General features: G+C 28.0%; 3 protein-coding genes across 5 annotated transcripts in view; 1 reads left to right on the forward strand and 2 right to left on the reverse strand.

Moving 5' to 3' along the window:
- Positions 1 to 4557: 4557 nt before the first annotated feature.
- On the forward strand, positions 4558 to 7747 carry LOC101504503 (taxadiene 5-alpha hydroxylase-like). Of its 2 annotated transcripts, none has more exons than XM_004500308.3 (4): positions 4558 to 5045; positions 5782 to 6350; positions 6620 to 6810; positions 7212 to 7747. In XM_004500308.3, the coding sequence occupies exons 1-4, from the start codon at positions 4669 to 4671 to the stop codon at positions 7521 to 7523; spliced, it is 1449 nt and encodes a 482-aa protein (XP_004500365.1). In that variant the 5' UTR covers positions 4558 to 4668; the 3' UTR covers positions 7524 to 7747. The 2 variants fall into 2 exon arrangements, with proteins under 2 accessions (XP_004500365.1, XP_027190862.1); XM_027335061.2 differs by having other exon boundaries at positions 4559 to 5045; positions 6268 to 6350.
- Positions 7748 to 8554: 807 nt separating this feature from the next.
- On the reverse strand, positions 8555 to 10490 carry LOC101515122 (uncharacterized). Its single transcript, XM_004500407.4, has 3 exons — positions 9881 to 10490; positions 9653 to 9756; positions 8555 to 8971 (listed from the first exon to the last, which is right to left on the reverse strand). Exons 1-3 carry the CDS (start codon positions 10301 to 10303, stop codon positions 8725 to 8727), a joined length of 774 nt encoding a protein of 257 aa, XP_004500464.1. The 5' UTR covers positions 10304 to 10490; the 3' UTR covers positions 8555 to 8724.
- Positions 10491 to 14774: 4284 nt separating this feature from the next.
- LOC101504816 (senescence-associated carboxylesterase 101-like) overlaps positions 14775 to 18586 on the reverse strand; it is a 4508-nt gene continuing 696 nt past the window's right edge. Inside the window, exons 3-5 of one of the 2 annotated variants that reach the window (XM_073369194.1) lie at positions 18541 to 18585; positions 16273 to 16815; positions 14775 to 15668 (exon numbers count right to left, since the gene is read on the reverse strand). In XM_073369194.1, the coding sequence (XP_073225295.1) occupies positions 14847 to 15668; positions 16273 to 16815; positions 18541 to 18585 (1410 nt within the window). In that variant the 3' untranslated portion in view covers positions 14775 to 14846. Of the gene's footprint in view, positions 15672 to 16272; positions 16816 to 18540; position 18586 lie in introns of both variants that reach the window. The other variant, XM_073369193.1, reaches the window with a different exon arrangement.

Genomic DNA, 18586 nt, shown 5'->3' on the forward strand with positions numbered 1-18586 from the left:
TTCTTGATCAGATTTATCTTGTGTTTAATGATCCTTGAAGTTTCATATGTAATTATTGATGTTACAGCTTCGATCTGGAGCCTCGATTCTGTCCAAAACAGTTTGGTGAGTGATTATAAACTTCTGTAGAAGTAAGGAGATCAATGCTGAAATTCTGCAGAAACAAAGATTGATAATCAATCTGGAGACTGATCTGATCATTTTGGAGAAAGATGTTTGCAGCTGAAGATCAAGTGTAGCAAGCTGGAGAATGTTTATCAGTCTGGAGGCTGAAGTTGCAGTGCTGTCCAGATTGATCAGAATGCTGTCAAGAATGTTCAGATCTGTCTGATCTTGCTAATTCGTGATCTTTTCTCTTTCTGATTCGAGTAGTTTCTTTTGATCTAACCATCTCAGTTTGTTCTTTGCCAAGTGCTGATGATATAGATGTAAAATCCAGAGGTTAAAATTTCTTTTAACTAGTGGATATTGATTGGTTTTAGAGCTGTGATGATCATTTTGAAACTGGAGAACATTCTTCGTTTTTCAGATTTTGTTAAGAATATTTTCAATTCTTGTCTATTCACTTTCTTGCCTTTTTATGTTGATTTCTTTGCTTTGTTTAAATCATATCTTTGAATTAATACACTCAAAAGCACAAGTTAAATTAACATAACATTTAGAATCATAATTAACATTCTTAATTAACTTTTTGTTTGTTTTTATCTTGCTATTTTTGACAAAAGTAATTAGCATTGAAGTATCTTTCAATATTACAAAGGGAGGTCTTTTTTTAAATAACAACTTCGTATTAACCTTTTTAAATTTTATTATAGAAAATAGAAAATATAAATAATAATAAAATAATTAATAATAGTATAAATCAATTAAAATTATTACAAAAATACAAACAAAAAAATTAAAGATGTTCTTGAGTAAAGTTGTCAATAACACACAAATAATATTTTTGAGTATGATCAATTGTTCAATTGTTTTGTCATTTTATATATAACATCCATTTTAGTTTTAACTAAAGGTACTATTTAGAATATTTTTCTTAAGCCTTCGTATTTATGGATTATATACATTGTTTCACCTTCATCTACAAGCTAATACATCCTTAATTGAACATCATTGAGAGTTATTCGTTGTAGACATTAAATACATTAACAACTTTGTAAATGTCATTTAGATGCATATGCACTAAATAGTTTTGACGAATGTAAAAATATGCAACTATTACATGTGAACAAAGCACATTTAAATATTGGAATTTTCCAATCACAAAATTTTATTTGAAGGCCGACCTTGAAGTGACTAATTGGTTGTCCCTCTCTTAGGTTTACTGTTTCGTGTCCCATAACAAAATAACTTTGTCAATCGAATCACCTCCGTTCAAAACTCTAAAGACAGTGAATGTTGTATAATAGAAAGTGAAGTTCATGGTCCTTTTTCATTCTTAGGATTGACAAAGTGACTTGATTGGTGCTCATTCGATAAAAACAAGAAAAAATGAATATGTGCCCCTTAAAACAGAGCTCGTCGAACCGATGTGAATCAAATCATCATCTCAAATTTAAAAATGAAAAATACCATGAACTTCTACTTTTGAAGAGCTAGGTCGGGGTTGGTGCTAGGCCAATTTTGATTAATTTTGAGATGATTTGGTTTTGATTATTTCCTTAAAATATTTGATCCAATTCAATCATATTAAGTGTAATTTTGATTGGATTGATGTGTTTGACCCGTTTTTACCAATTGAATAATTATATATCGATATCATGTCAAATAATATATTAGAAGTCAAGTTACATTATTGATTCGTTTTTATCAATTTTTATAATTCAATTTTTAAGAATTACACGAGTTTATTGGAAAAATTGATAGAATTTTATATTTCAATTTAACTAACTTGAAATTAGGATCAACAATATAAATATTTACAAACATAAAAAGTTAATTTCAGCAGAAAAAAAAGGATAAATGACTAACTTCATATAAAAGAAAAAGGTACCAATTTTTTATTTTGATGTAATTTAAAAGAGCAAATGATGTATTTTGTCAAAAATATATATTATATTAAACTAATTAATAAGTACTCCATTTGTCTATGATCTTAGGTCTTTTAAACATTTTATGTTCGTTCCTAAGATACAATCAATAATGTTTTTTTTTTTGTATTATTAAAAATAAAAATAAAATATACATTAAATAAATTTTATTTTTATTTAATAAATAAAAAAGACTAAACATGTCAAAATTTATTATTTTTTTTAATATATATATAATACTAAAAGAACTAAAATTTAAAGACGGATAGAAGATAGATTAATAAATATCATTACAGAAACTAAAAAACCAACCAATAATAACAAATAGCTTTTTCGTAACAACAACAACAACAACAACAACAACAACAACAACAACAATAATAATAATAATAATAATAATAATAATAATAATAATAATAATAATAATAATAATAAATAGCTGTGAATAATTAAATGTCAATTGCCATCGAACTAAAGATATGAGTAAATAGCTCAAGTTTCATTAGGCATGTGGTAATGGTTTGAATCTTGATCTATTTGTTCATGTTAAAACAATATTGAGATCTGCAACAAGAATTAACCAACAAAATAAAAACTAATAATTACAAAATTAGAAATTGAAACGGATAATGTATTTGTTTTCCTGAAAACAGAGAATGTTTTTTACCAGAACTGAAACACTAAAATGGAGAATGTTCTTGTTTTACAACTACAGAACCAGAACTGAAACGAAAAATATTCTTCGTTTTCACTGAAAACAGAGAACGTTTTTTACAGAACTGAAATGGAGAATGTTCTTCATTTGTGCAGTTTTGAAAATAATTTTTAATCAATGTAAATGAAAATTAAAGAAAGATAAGACAAGAATAACACCAGAATTTACGTGTTCAATCTCAATTACTTGAGACCTACATCACGGAGAAGAAAACAAGACAATTCACTATGAGTATTTGAATTTACAAGATTAAGGTATGTTCAAGATTGTTCACAATTTGTGTTTCTGCACTCCCTTAATCTCTGTTTCTGATTTCTATGAATCTAATTCGATAATTGCATAGACCTATTTCTCAATCAACATTCAACAACAACTCATCATGTTCCGTTTTCAGGCTCTTATTTCATCGCTACTGTTTCAAAAGGCAAATTAGTTTACCTAACTATAATTACTTTGTTATAACTAAATTAGCCAAATTCAGTTATAACAAATATTAAAGCATAACCAACTCTAGTTAGATAATTTAAAGCATATTTTCACATTCCATGACTTTATTTGTTTACAACACAAAACTTATAACATCAAATATTAATTAATTATGGTAGAATTTATAGTCTTTTTTAAGATAAAAAACTATCAACCTTCTTTATGAACACTATTTATTATTGTTTTTCTATTACTTAACTTTTCAATACATATAATTGTTTTATGTGACTTTTCCTTTCATTTTTTCTATTACTAAATTTCTGTCTTTTAAACTTAAATTCACTATTAATTAACTTTTAAATCACTAATTATCCAATTAAAAGATCATGCTAACTAGTGCCGATATTTGTTAAGGATATAAAAAATGAAATAAAAAACAAGTAGAAGTAAAAAAAAATTACAATTTTGCTACCAACACCCCCCTAATTTACTACCCACACCCATCAAATGTTTAAAAAAATTATAATTTCCAAATTACCTTTCCTTTCTTCCTCTTCATTAACCTAATTCATCTTCTTCTTTATTCTATCTTCATTCAACACCTTCTTCATTTTCTTCAACATTAACCATCATCATCATTAACCATCTTCATAAATCATCATCAATCATCATTAATCATCATCAATCATCATCAATCATCATTAATCATTATTAATCTTCATTAATCATTATCAATCATCATCAATCATCATTAACTATCTTCAGAATTTTGCTAACATATACGTGAACTTAGTTTTCGTAAATGTACGTGAAATTGAGTTCATGTATTTAATTTTCAATCTTCAATGATTTCGCAATCTTAATTCACGTACACGTACGTGAATTAAGATCGCGTACATACTGAGATATTGAATTTTCAAACTCCATTGATTACACAATCTTAAATCACGTACGTATACGGGAATTAAGATTGTGTAAATTCTTAGTTCACTTCACGTACAATTTCCAGATTTAAAAAAAAAAAAAATCGAACTCAGTGATGAAGAAACTAATGTTATGAGTGAGTTATGTGAGTTTTAAATGATTATGAGATATGATTGGTGAAGTATGGTGATTTTTTGATATGTGAGTCATGAGATATGATGAATCTTGATGAATGTGAGTTATGGGTTAGTAAAATTGTAAAAAATATTATAAATATCAAAGGGAATTCTGGGTATTTTAGTTTTTTTACCAACTTGAGGGGTGTGGATAATAATGTGAGGGGTGTGGGTAGCAACATTGAAAAAATTACTTTCTACGATCTCAAATTATACACCTTCCAAAAAATTTCTTATGCATTTGAATTTTTAACATATATATCAAGTGTGCTTGTTAGCATTTTACAATATAATATTCTCTATCAATAATGTCTTCTCTTTCCGATGTTTCTTCATTATATGAAAAACAGTACTAAGAAGACCAAATTTGATCTTAACTCTTTCATCTAATCTATCAATGGTTGTGGAAATATCTTTCATTTTTTTATGTGTACTCACTTTGACTTTATCTTTTCTCCTCTCAAAGTTTCTCTCAAAAAGTCAAACAAAAAATGTTCCAAAAGGGTCTTTGGGGTACCCTATTATTGGAGAGACACTTGGTTTTCTTAAAGCACAGAGGAAAGACAAGGGCTCAGAGTGGATAGAAGAAAGAGTATCAAAGTATGGTCCTGTCTTCAAAACATCCTTATTGGGTTCTCCTACTGTGGTTATTATTGGACAAGAAGGAAACAAGTTTGTTCTTGGTTCCTCGGAGGATGTTTTATCAGCTAAAAAACCCCTCACCCTTCAAAAGATACTTGGAAAGCAAAGCTTAATTGAGCTCACAGGATCAAGGTACATATTATTCAACTCTTGCTCATATGGGTTAAGTGTTTGTTTGGTTTTATGGTAGGGAGTGTCAAAGGTGATTCATGAAATTTTGGAATTGACTATTAACTTGAGATAGAATTTGTAGCCTTTGACTTAAAATATTATTTTTACACTCAAAGTCATTGTTTGAGTATTTTTAGTATCAAAACATTCACTGCTTTACATTCAAATCATTTTTAATTAAAATCAATTTTATAAATCGAACTTTTGTGTCCGCTTAATCAAATGCATTACTAGTTTAAAGAGTTTAGATGATTTGTCAAAATAATCCTTATATAACGATCAAGGTTTTAGAAAATAGTCTATGTGACCACTATTGCAACCACAACATTCAGCTTTTTTATGACTTATGCAGCTGTATTGATCGCAATTGTCTGTAATTTTAAGGATCACAATGACCGTGACTGTAATTTAAAAACTTGATTATGCCATTATGGTGTTAGATTCAAATAATGGCACTTTGAAATAAGGTCTTTCATGTTTGGAAAGACAACGCGAGACTTTGATTTTGAAATTAAAATAATATTAGTGTGTTTGATTTTACCATGGTGAAATTGATTTTGATTGAATTGAGCGTAGTTAAAAGTAAATTTAAGGTAAAATGTTCATCCGGAAGTAAGTTCAATAATAATTTTGAATATTAAAACTACATTTATGACACAAACTATAAATATAAGGCCTTTGTGTATTTTCCATGCAGGCATAGGTTGATCAAGGGTGAAATGTTGAAATTCTTGAAACCTGAATGCCTTCAAAACTATGTCAAAAAGATGGATGAATTAGTGAACACAGTATTATTAAGCAAATTGAAAGAGAATAAAACAATTAAAGTTGTAGGGTTGATGAAGAAACTAGCCTATAATATGGCTTGCAATATATTATTTGACATTAAAGATGAACACACAAGAGAGGCTTTGTTTGAAGATTTTATCACATCATTTAAAGCAATTCATTCACTTCCAATCAATTTCCCTGGCACCTCATTTTGGAGAGGCCAAAAAGCAAGAGCAAGAATTGTGGAAAAAATACTTCCTATTATGAACAAAAGAAGAGAGGAACTTTCAAAGGGACTTCTAAGCTCTACTAATGATATGCTTTCTTGCCTTCTTGCAATAAGGGATGAAAATCATCAACCTCTAGATGATGACATAATTACTGACAATTTTATTTTTCTATTTGTTGCTAGTAATGATACATCTGCTACTCTTATGAGCTTGATGATATGGAAGTTGTCTAGAGATCAAGAGGTTTACAATAAAGTTTTAGAAGGTAACACTAACTTGTTGTTAAGATTTTGATATTATTTAACCACTTAGTTGAACTCAAATGATTAATGATAAATCATTTTAAAGAATTTGAGTTCGAATTCTAACTGAAATAATTTTTTATCAAACTTAACTTATCTCTTAGTAGAACTTTAGATTATCAAGGTCCTTTACTCTCGGGAACTAGAGGGTTATAAAAAAGATGTTATTATTTACTTGTCATTTGATGTAGTCCTTTTTTTTTTGAAAGCTTTGGTAAATTTCTTTATGTAGAACAAATGGAAATTTTAAAGCAAAGGGAAGGAAATGAAGAGAGGCTAACATGGGGAGAGATACAAAAGATGAAATACACATGGAGGGTTGCTCAAGAATTGATGAGGATGATCCCTCCTTTGTTTGGTGGATTTAGGAAAGCACTTAAAGATACTAGTTACCAAGGATATCACATACCAAAAGGGTGGCAGGTAATGTTTCTTCCAAGGGTTTAGATTGTGGTCACAGTCTTTGATACTTTGAACAATTGAGTGCAATGCATAGTGCCTCAATCGCATCCACATTGCGATTATGGAGACATCATAAGCCCTAATATCGCAGTTTTAATTGCAGTCGCATACTTTTTTAAAATCTCGTGGAGACATCAAAATTATTGATGTCGCAGTTTTAATTGCAGTCGCATATTTTTATTATCATTAAAATTTCTCTAATTTGGACATATTTTTTGACTTAATTAACCAAGTGGTGAATTGATCTTCAGTGAAGGATAAATCATTCAAAAACTTTGGTTACCTTCCCGGCCCCCTGAGAACCGAAATGTTAATAAAATATAATTGTCCTTAGTTTAATGTTAAGTTGGTTTCTTGTATAGGTATATTGGCCATCATGTGGAACGCACATGGACAAAGAGATATTTGAGAATCCACAAAAGTTTGATCCATCTCGATTTGAAAATCCAAGCAAGCCAATCCCTTCCTATTCTTACCTTCCATTTGGTGCAGGGATTCATTATTGCATAGGAAATGAGTTTGCAAGAGTTGAAACCTTAACCACCATTCACAATTTTGTGAAGATGTATGAATGGTCTCAATTGAATCCAGAGGAAACAATTACTCGTCAACCAATGCCATATCCATCTTTGGGTCTCCCAATTAAGATCAAACCAAGATGTAATATTTCGTAAACTCCATTGTCTTGTCCTTTGTAGTTGCTGTTGTGATTGTTATTATCTTTCTTGTAATTTTTCATAACATTTTTATGTCTAAGTATTGTTCGTAATATATCCTAGTTTAACCGATAAAACGCCGATAAAACGTCGATATTCTTAGGTTGAAAATTATGTATCGGGTTTGAACTCAATATCTTACATTTGTTTGTGAATTTCTAGTAATATTTATCATTTTAATATTTATCATCTTATTCATAGACAAAATAAATTAAATATTTTTAATGATTTAAAAATTATGATAAATTGAGAATATAAAAAAAATTATATGATCAATGCATATTAATTTAATCCTTTTATTTTTTAATTTTACAATGCATTACAACAAAAGATTTATATCGCCGTACATATCAATTAACTCAACAAAAAAGTATTACATTACAACAAAATGTCCATTTTTGATTTTTGACAAGACGACTCTACTCATAGATAGAGAGATACACAACACTCACCTCAAATACTATGCAACAATTTAAAAAGATACAACTTTAATATCAATTTATAATGTCAGTGCATCTCAATTGTTAAACTTGTATATCTCAAAACTTTTGTACAAGCTTGTATTTGTCGTTTATAAAAACGTTGTTATCAAGCTCTGCTTGCATTTGGGGATCATTTTGATGCAAAACGCTTTGGTAATAGGTACCCTTTAGCTAGTTACACAAGTAAACGACACACTGAAGTAGTGACAAATACAAAGAAATAAATTACATAGAACTTTTAATATAAGTTTTAAATAAACAATTGAATGAATATTTTAAAAGGCATTATAATTTGAGATACATTAACATATGTATTGGTATTTCAAGTATATAAATGACTAACCTATTTATAATATTTAAAATTGTAGGATTGTTTCAATCTAATCTTCTATATATATTATTATTATTTTGAAATGATCTAAAGAATTACGAAATATTAATAAAATTTGTCTTTTTATTTAGATTTATTATCAAATATATTCTTCACATTATTTACGTAATTTCAAGTTCATTACCAATTTAATATTATTTTCGTCTCTACAAATACAATTTGATTATAAAAAATTAATTTCATAGATTATTTTAAAATTTTAAAAATGTGAGAAAGTAGATTGATACATTACTATGATTTTAAAAACGAATTTGAGAATTTACTCTTAAATTAATTCTAGTTGTTTTCAGAGGGGAAGGCGATGATGAGGAGAGAAAGGAGAATATGTTGAAGAAATGACAAAGGAGGCATCATTGGTAGCAATAGATAAAGGACTCTTTGGAGTTGTAGGTGTTATTGATCTTGAGATGTGACCATAGCCTTTGTCACCACTCCTCCTTGGTCCTTTCTCAGCCCATTTGAGTTCAGTTTGCTTTAATGTAGTTGGATACCTCCAATTTAAACACCCCAGCAACCCTGCTCTTTCTATGTACCTTGTCAATAATCAAATTCCAAACATCATTCATGTTATAATAAATTAGTTTGAAATAAGAGATAATTTTGACCAAAAATTACTATCTTCCAAGTTTTGATCAACATCTTGAATAAAATAATGTAATTCACAATTTTATAAGTAAAAATTAACTCCAACTAGAGGCATGTTATATCATTCTGAAATGGTACTTGAAAAATTAGTCAAAACACCAATAATGACTTACGCTGCTTCAAAAAGTAAAAGGGTCACAATCCTCTTTGTTCTTAGAAAAAAATAGAAAAAAATAAATATGAATTGAGTTTTGAGACTGATACATATGTTTCTTTTATTTTGACCAAACCGACACTAATTATACTATTATCTTAGATATTTCAATTAAGACCCATAAAAAGTGAATCTGATTGAGTATCTTGATGATATAACTTCAATAGGAATCTAGTTAACAACTTTTATGAAATTACATGTCTTTATTCTTATACACCAATTATTCAAGTAAATATGAAAATTCATGAACTAGTTCATGTTATTATATCTTAAAAACCATTTTGGTTATAAGTTGCACACAAAACAATAGAACGCCAGATTTTGTGTTTTTGAAAACATTAGATCTAATTAAGGAAATAAAAATTTAAAGACTATTTTTTGGAGTCAGAAGCATGCATTATTAGCAAATTGTTACCTTTGGCTGAATCTCAATCCAAGGCACTCAATACACTTTCTTCCTTCTCTCAATTCTCCCATACCTATTTCCACACACTGCTTGCAATAAACCCTGCCACATACCTGCATTGTCCACAAACATTATTGTTAACTAATTAATTAAATAATTGTAAACTATAGAATTACTTTTTTAATAAACTATATAGAAAAATTAATATATCAACAACATAAACATTCAAAGACTTACCAGACATCTAGTCCTGAAAAAATAAACATAGTCATTGCAAATGGCACAAATCTTAGAGTGAGGAATCCCAGGTCGCCTTCGTCGAACGGCACCGCCTTTTCTCGAAGCCAAACTTTCACCACTCATTGCATCGTAGCCCATACTATACTCACTAGTCCTATTTTGAGGACTTTGTGCACCACTATGACCAAAATTTTGATGATAGTTGTGATTGGAATGTACTTTCAAGCCTTTCTTGAAATCATGACTTGGTGACATGGACATAGGTGAAAGAGAAGGTGATGATGGTACATTTGTTGTGGAATTTTTCATCACATTTGGTAAATCTTGAAAAGTAAGGTTAACAGATTCATCTGGAATACCTTGGTATAGTTCCTCAAGTCTTGGCTTTGTCTCCAAAGTTTTCTTATTGTGATCACCCATTTTTAATTTCTTAGGATTAATGAGATTATGTTTATAAATATTTAAGGGGTGGTGAAATGAAGGTAATTGTGTAGTAGGCTTGTTTGGTCCAATTGCCAATAAAAACGACCATATGTGACAAATGTTTACAAGGCCGGTCAGAAATTAAGAAGAAATAGCTATGAATGTTCTTTGTGGTCCTTTGAAAAGACAACCGATATTAATACGTTGTATCATCCAATTAATAATTTTGGCTATAGAATGTTGGATCACAATCCATTATAGATGTTAATGATTTTTTTTTTTTTTTTTTAATTTCGTATCGATATCAATCAAATCACAACTTTATTCATACAGAAGAGAAGTGTTATAAAATATTACTTCTAAAATATATAAGGTTAAATAGCATTTGTGGTCCTTTAACTTAATTTCAGTTAACGTTTTAGTCATTTTTTTTCTTCTCGATTTGGTCATTTATTTTAATTTTAAGTGATAATTTGATCTTTTATGTTTTAAAATATCAATAATATTATCCTTATTTTTTGCAAAAATTCATCAAAAATTTCAAACAAAACCCATAAAATTAATTATCATTCTCAATATAATGCAATTTCATCAAATTCATAACTTAAATCTTTAAATAAACTCACATTTTCATCTCAAACAACATCAAATAAAGAATGAAAATATGAGTTTATTTGAAGATTTGAGTTACGAATTTGATGAAATTTGTATTATATTAAAGAATATAATTAATTTTATGGGTTTTGTTTAAAATTTTTGATATACTTTTTGAATTTTTGTAACAAAAAAAAGATAACATTGTTGACATTTTAAAATATAAAAGATTAAATTATCACTTAAAATTAAAATAAATGACCACATCATGAAGAAAAAAAAAATAAAGAATTAAAACGTTAACTAAAATTAAATTAAAGAACTGCAAATATTATTTAATCAAAATATAATATCAATCATTATTAAATTTATAATATTTTTTTAATACCAATTTATGGTATATCATTTATGACCGTAGATCTTACTTGACTACTAATTATACTACTAATTATAGTAACCTTTAGAGTATTTGTAAAACAAAAAGTAGCCTTTTGAGTATTCATGTGACCAAGTTTCTAATATAAAAAATAGATTTTGATAAACTTCTATTAGTTATAAAATAAATAAAGTTTGGTTAAGAATTGTTGTAGTTAAAATTTGAAATTTTTAAAATAATAAATTTAAAATAAAATTTTATTAACCACTTAAATTTTTTTAAGACTAAATTGATACTCAATTATTCAAAATAAATGAATTTAATTTTAAATTATTTCAAAAAAAAAATAATATTCAATTTAAAAATATTTTTAAGTATAAAAGTGAAAAGTTTTATTTGCCGGCTGATTTTCAAGGAAAAAACTTAATTAGTTACGGTAGGTTACAGACGCTTCCTATTCTTATCTACTAAAATAGTAGCAATAGAAGATTGTAAGAAAATACTACTAAAATAATACTATAATTACAACACTACTTGTGCGAAACACGAATCAAATATGACAATAATTAAAAATTTAAATACAAATTAATAACAATATAACATAATACAAAATGAAAAAGTTTATAAATTGAACATTGTTTATTTTTATTTTTAAAATACTTTAAAAGTGGTGATTATTTTCGGAGGTCAATGAAGTATTTGGTTGAGGTATTGTGGAAAAACTTGTTATTATTTTGTAACAATAATTCAATATTTGGATAATCTATATAGTTATAAACAAATATATATAGGAGCATAATTGTATATATAGCTCACAAGAATTGATATAAATATCTACAAAATATCTAAAATTGAAAGTTGATATTATGCTTTGAGATGTATTTCATTCAAATCAACACCAATAAATTTGAAGCAAATACATATTACAATACAACTCAATCGTGTAGTTCCTCAACAATGGCAATTGTATCTTACTACAATCTCAATGTTTGTTTTTTTCCACACTTTTACAATGGTTGCGTGCATTTAATTAATGATGATATTATGCATTTATTATTCTTTTATGCATGTGTCTTATGGAAACATGTGAAAGCATATATGTTAATGTGAAATTACTTTGAGTCTATAAAAATATAGTTAGCATAAAACATAATATAATTTTTTTCGTAAACTATTAGTTTTGAGTTTATTAGATAATAACAATGTGATTATTCAATTTTTTGTTAATGTAAATTTTTGTTCTACAAAACTTGAATTTTGTATTTTATAAGGTCCTTTAATTTTATTTATTTGTGCAGGGGTATTTGTATACGAAGAGTTATAGCACGGACACGTGTTTGTTTTACATTGGACAAACGTATAAAAACTAACTAAGGTTGAAAAGTTGTCTAATATATCAATGAAATGACATATAATGTGATTAGTTAATTGTCATATATACTAAACAAAAATTACATAATTTGTTATCGTGAAAATGGAAAAATTTATTTATTGGAGTTATAAAATAATATAAGATAATGATGATTGGCACCAATAATTTTCAAATTTGTGTAATTATTGTCTCCTGAAAATATTTATTTTTTAGATGAACGATAAAAACAATACTCTCTCATAATTTAATTATTAATACTGCTGACATTTTTTTAATGTTTATTTTAAATGGAAAACAATAATATCCTATATGAGTTTATAATGTATACCAATTTAATTTAAAGTTTACTTCCTTTAAATTATTCTATTATTGTTATTATTTTAAATATTCAAATTATTCTATCTTCAAACTATCTAAGAATTGTATATGTTCAAATAAAAAACAATTTTATTATAATTAAATTGTATAAATAATATAAAAAATACTTTAACACATTAAATTAAGAGGATTCAAGCTAAGCTTTGAAGGCGAGCACAAGAACTACTGTAAGAAAAATTGTTTTTACCTACAGTATATCTTATCTTTATTTACAACAATTTTGTAGATAATATAAAATTATTCAGGATTACTTATAGACACGGGTAGAGCTTCCCCTAACTCCAAGATCTCCTTAAATTTTTTTTTTATTAAGACCATAATATTAATTAGATTCTCTATCAAAATAATTTTTTTAAAGACTCGGCCCATTATTTCAGGGGATTAAGGGAGGGGGCTCAGGGGCTTATAGGCCCCTAATATTTATTAATTTTGAAACTTTTTCTTGAAAACTTTTTGAAAATTATTTTATTCAAAAAAAATTAAAAAAAAAATTCTCAAAACATTGTGAGAAAAATATCAAAAAATTTTATCGAAAAAAAAAACGAAAATCTTTTATCGAAAAAAAGTCGAAAATTTTTTATCGGAATTTTTTTATAGAAAAAAATCGATTATTTTTTTGAAAAAGTGGACCTATAGACCCACTAAACCCACAAAATTTTAGGGGGCTTTAAGTGTGGGGCTTTGTTTTTTGGGCCTTTTAAATGATAATTTTTTTTGACCCCTCCAACATGTGGTCCAGACCAATAATTAGAGGTTTGTCAAATTGACAGCTCTACTCACAATAAATATCACTTCTCACTTGATACGTCCTTATATATGGATAGTTATTATAAGAAATTAGAACTATTAATAATAAACATTATATTTAATTAACGCATAAGATTAAATTACTCTGAAAATGTTATGTGATTGTATCTCCATTCAATAACTCTTAGATACTATATGTTATAATATCTCTAAATTTATTTTCTTTCTATTTTCGTAATAATTCGAATTAAAAACTACTTAATGTTGTATCCAAAAAATAAAACTCCATCCGGTAGTTGTGAGATATAATTATTTAAGAATTTTATTTTTATTTATATATTTTTTTGACTCAAGAATTTTAATTTTATTAAATCTGTGTTTATCAAAATAAAAAACTACTTTTCAATTATCGTTTTTTGTTAATAAAAAGAAAATCTGAAAAAAATTTGTATTTCCAAAAAATTCCTTGAAAAATAATTTTCAAAATTAAATATAAAACTTGTAAAAATCGAATTTTGAATATCATGATTCAAACTAGCCACACCTACGGTTTTATTACAATAAACAACTTAATGAATTTAATAATAAAATTATTTATAATAGTTAATTCTAAACTAATAATACTTAAATAAAAAATAAATTATTAGATTATATAAACTCGAAATAACATTTACAATAGTTAAATTACAATGACTGAAATTTAAAATTTATGAAATTTGAGCCAATAAAATATTATAATAATAAGATTGAAATTTGAAAGTTATAATAATATTATAATAAACAATAAAAATGCAGGTATAATAAAAATAAAATTCTTGAGTAAAAAATATAAAAATAATATCTTTATTAAGGAATTTTTAATTTGAATTATTACAAAAATAAAAAAAAATAAATTTAAAAATATTATAACATATATAATCAAAGAGTCATTGGATTGAGATACAATCATATAAGTTAGTAATTTAATCTTATCATATAAGTTAGTAATTTAAATTTATACATTAATTAAATCTAATATTTATTATTAATAATTTTCGTTTCTCACAGTAAATATCAACATATATAGAAACACTTCAGGGAAAATCATAAGCTCCTTTGAAATATTGCTTAATATATGTATAATCATTCATAAAGTTTGCGAGTGTTGAAGTATATGAAGATCCCTTAATCGCTTTATACTCATTCCACCAACAAATATAACTGCTTTGCGAAAGAAAAATATCTGGTGACACTGCATAATCCTTAAGCAACTGATAGACATACTCCTCATATTCAAACAACTTCTTTAGTGTCTCTTCTTTCTCTTTGACAACCTTCAACTCTCTGCATAAAATGAGAGCCTCTTCAACATGTGCCCAAAAGCAAGAATCTATAGTCAAAATAGCTTCCACATTGTTTCTCCGCGTATTGTTTACATCACTTGTGGCATTTTTAGATTCTTCCATCAACCAACCCTCCAACTTTTTAAAGTGTTTGGACCTTTTTTTATTAACATAGTCTCTACCACCATCTCTGTAGTATTGAGCAATAGCTAGAGGTTCAACCATTCTCCTGTAAGTAGTACCACCATATAGCCAACGTGTACGAAAAGCTGAACCTTCTCTTTGAGGCTTCATTTCAACTTCTTCAACCATCTTTTCCCAGTAAATGGTGAGCTTTTTATGGAATTCAACAACATCGTGATCAAATGGAGAGTTCATGTTTTTGTAGCTGTCATAGTACCCTATTTGTTGATTCTTAGCTTCCTTTTTATACCATTCAAGATGGGCCATATGTACCTTCATGTCATTCAATTTCTTGGATGGATCAAATAATATCCTCTTCTGTAGGATGAATCTTTCTTCTAATCCTTTTAACTCTGTTTCAAGAGTATTGATATCAATGTTCTCCTGTTGCTGCTGTCAAGTCAATTTTAGAAATGAGGTCATGAAAAATTGGACTTTCAAGTAGCAGTGTATTTACGGATTTGGATTCACAGTAGTCAGGGAATCTCACATTCATGTAGTTAGGACACTGGTAGTCGTTCGATCAAGATTTGACGTTTCAAAAAATGCAGATTTTAAATTTTAATTGTATAATTCCAAATACTAAGCTTGAATTTGTACTATCCAATCTTAATCAAATGGACATCGATGTTCCGATTGTGTGAATGTAGGGAATCCCTAACTACAGGATATCTGGTCTTGTAACAACACATAATGAGCATAAATAAGGCTCAATTAGACAACTTTTGCCTTCTTTTGTAATCCACTGTAATTAGAACATTTAGCCCTCTAGTGAGACCCAAATTACCCCCACAAGTTTCAACCTTATGGGTCGGCTGTTGAACTAATGCTCAATCTGAAATTTAATCACATTTAAAGCTCCTCATCCCTATCCAAAGGGTTGTTCTGTGGATATTGAACCTCAATCCTTCCACTCAAAATTTCAGTGTGTATTGTCAACTGAGAGTTGAGAATGATTCTATCTGTTCAATAAGAAAGAGAAGATATTGCCTACCTGCATATGTGGTGTCAACCCAAGTGCCTGCAACTGCAAACTAATACCAGTTGCTAGTGAATCAAGATTAGTCATGTTATCAGCCTGAGTGGAAAAATCTATGCATGTTGCTCTAAGATACAGATTTTTTACTATATTTCCATAATCAAAAGATTTGAGCCCTTGATTGTTATCATGGACTGAGGCCAATGCCACAAGAATTTCCAAGGTAGAATCCGGGTTCTCAAAAGAGGTTGCATCGGAACATATGATAAATGTTCCAAAAGGTGTGTAGGTACTGGTTCGATTTGAAATGAAGAGCCTTGGAAGTGGGTCTTTGTGTGACACAATATGTATAAAGCAAGAATTCCAAATAGAACTCTGTGATATGGCTTGTTGCAATCTCTTGTCACCAACAAGGGGTGAACCAAAGGTGATGCAGAGTGGACGGTTCTTTCCTGAACCAATGCTATGTAATAGTGATATAATAAAGAGACAAGCAATTGATCCTCCAAGACCATGTCCAGTAACGATCAACGGAGTTCGTCGAGAGGAACTATTAATCTGCATTATGATTTTTACATAAGGGATTGCAGTGAAAATGCAATATGCCTAGAAAGAGAAACCTAGATACAAGTATGATGCAACTATGGTACGATCTCGGGATACAAGAACTTTTTAAATAATCAAGGTACAATACAGCTTAGATTAGTTATCATAGACTATAAATATAAACATGTATTACACAATGCAAACTTTTTGAAAAAATCTTTGCAGAAGAGTAGACCCAGAAAGAAGGTTAGGGAAGCATAATAAGAACAGGTGAACTCATAAAATGAAAATCAAAGCAATGAAACAGATGCACAAAATTCAGCAGTATGACGAACAACCATTCTTAAAATATAAGGCATAGAAATGTTTCAAATAAGTTATAAATTCACCCCTATCCCCAAGTAATTCTCACAAGTGAGATTTCAGAAAACATCTCAGATAATCTAATGCGTGAACCGCTTGATCATTGGTAACTAAATCATGTCAACAAAAGCACTAATCCGTGTTACTTCCCATATTATCAATCCAAGTTGTCAATTTTCTTCAAGGACATATTTTATACTAGAAGGAACTAGATATGCAAAATTGAAACAGCAATATTGCAACAAAAGGGACTTCTATTCAATCTCATTGTCCCTTTTACTTTCTTTTTTGTTGACCGAATTGTCGCTTTTACTACTGTTTATGTTTTTTTTTCCTTTCCTTTTTAGATGAAATTATAAAGCTAAGGATAAAAAAAAGTTGCAAGGTTAAACAGATCAATTTAAAGGAATGTTGGTAATCTTGACAAGTCTACACACATCAATGATCAATCTCTAGATTTTCCGCCAAATAGAAAGGTTATAATTCAGTTCAAAATTCAAATAGAATCAGAAATCATAAAAATAATAAAGATAGCTTGTTTAGATTGGCTTAATTGAACTTATCTATAGACATAAACACTTGTGAGACTGAAAGAAAGAGCTTATTATAGAAACAAAACAATTGATAACATGTTTATAAATTATTTTCAGCTTATTTCCATAAACTATCTGCAATAGCTTATGAACTATGAAGCACAGACTCCGACACATACACCTAACACGAAACAGACATGTCGACACTGCTAATGTCAAAAAACATAACACAATGATACAATTTATTTATTGTAATTAAAAATATGAACATTATTTAATCACATATGATAGTTTTTCATCTTCATTTATTCATTTACCACCGAAAAACTAAACATGTTAAATATAATATCTTTAACCCCATAATTGATCATCATTGTTATGACACATCTTTAACCTCATAGGTGTGTCTAATGTGCGTCGAAATTTTCTTTGGAATACTTGTTTGAGGTGTCGTATGGATGTCAGACACCGGTGCTTATCAGACACGGCAATAGACATAATGTCAAAGGTGACCCTATTTCATAGCTTACGAAAACAACTTATAATTTGTGTGAAAACAATTTAACTGTATTTTATTTATTGTTATAGAAATAGTTTATACATAAACATTTATATACAATTTTGTCAGTTACACCCCTTTTATTTTCAATTACACCCTGAAAGCTTACGTGAATTAAGTTCATGTTTAAAAACATTAGTGAATTTAGTTAACATACAGATTTTTTTAGGTGTTACTGAAAATAAAAGGGTGTAAATAGCAAATTGATTTATATATGATACACACTTAATTAATTAAGCTATCTATCAAAAGATAGAGTAGAAGATGAAATGTTAGATGCACCTGAGATTTCACGCTATCAAGTAGATGATGATTTTGACGAAAGAGT

Source organism: Cicer arietinum, chromosome 5 (genome assembly GCF_000331145.2).
Source record: "Cicer arietinum cultivar CDC Frontier isolate Library 1 chromosome 5, Cicar.CDCFrontier_v2.0, whole genome shotgun sequence".
NCBI classification, from domain to species: Eukaryota; Viridiplantae; Streptophyta; class Magnoliopsida; order Fabales; family Fabaceae; genus Cicer; species Cicer arietinum.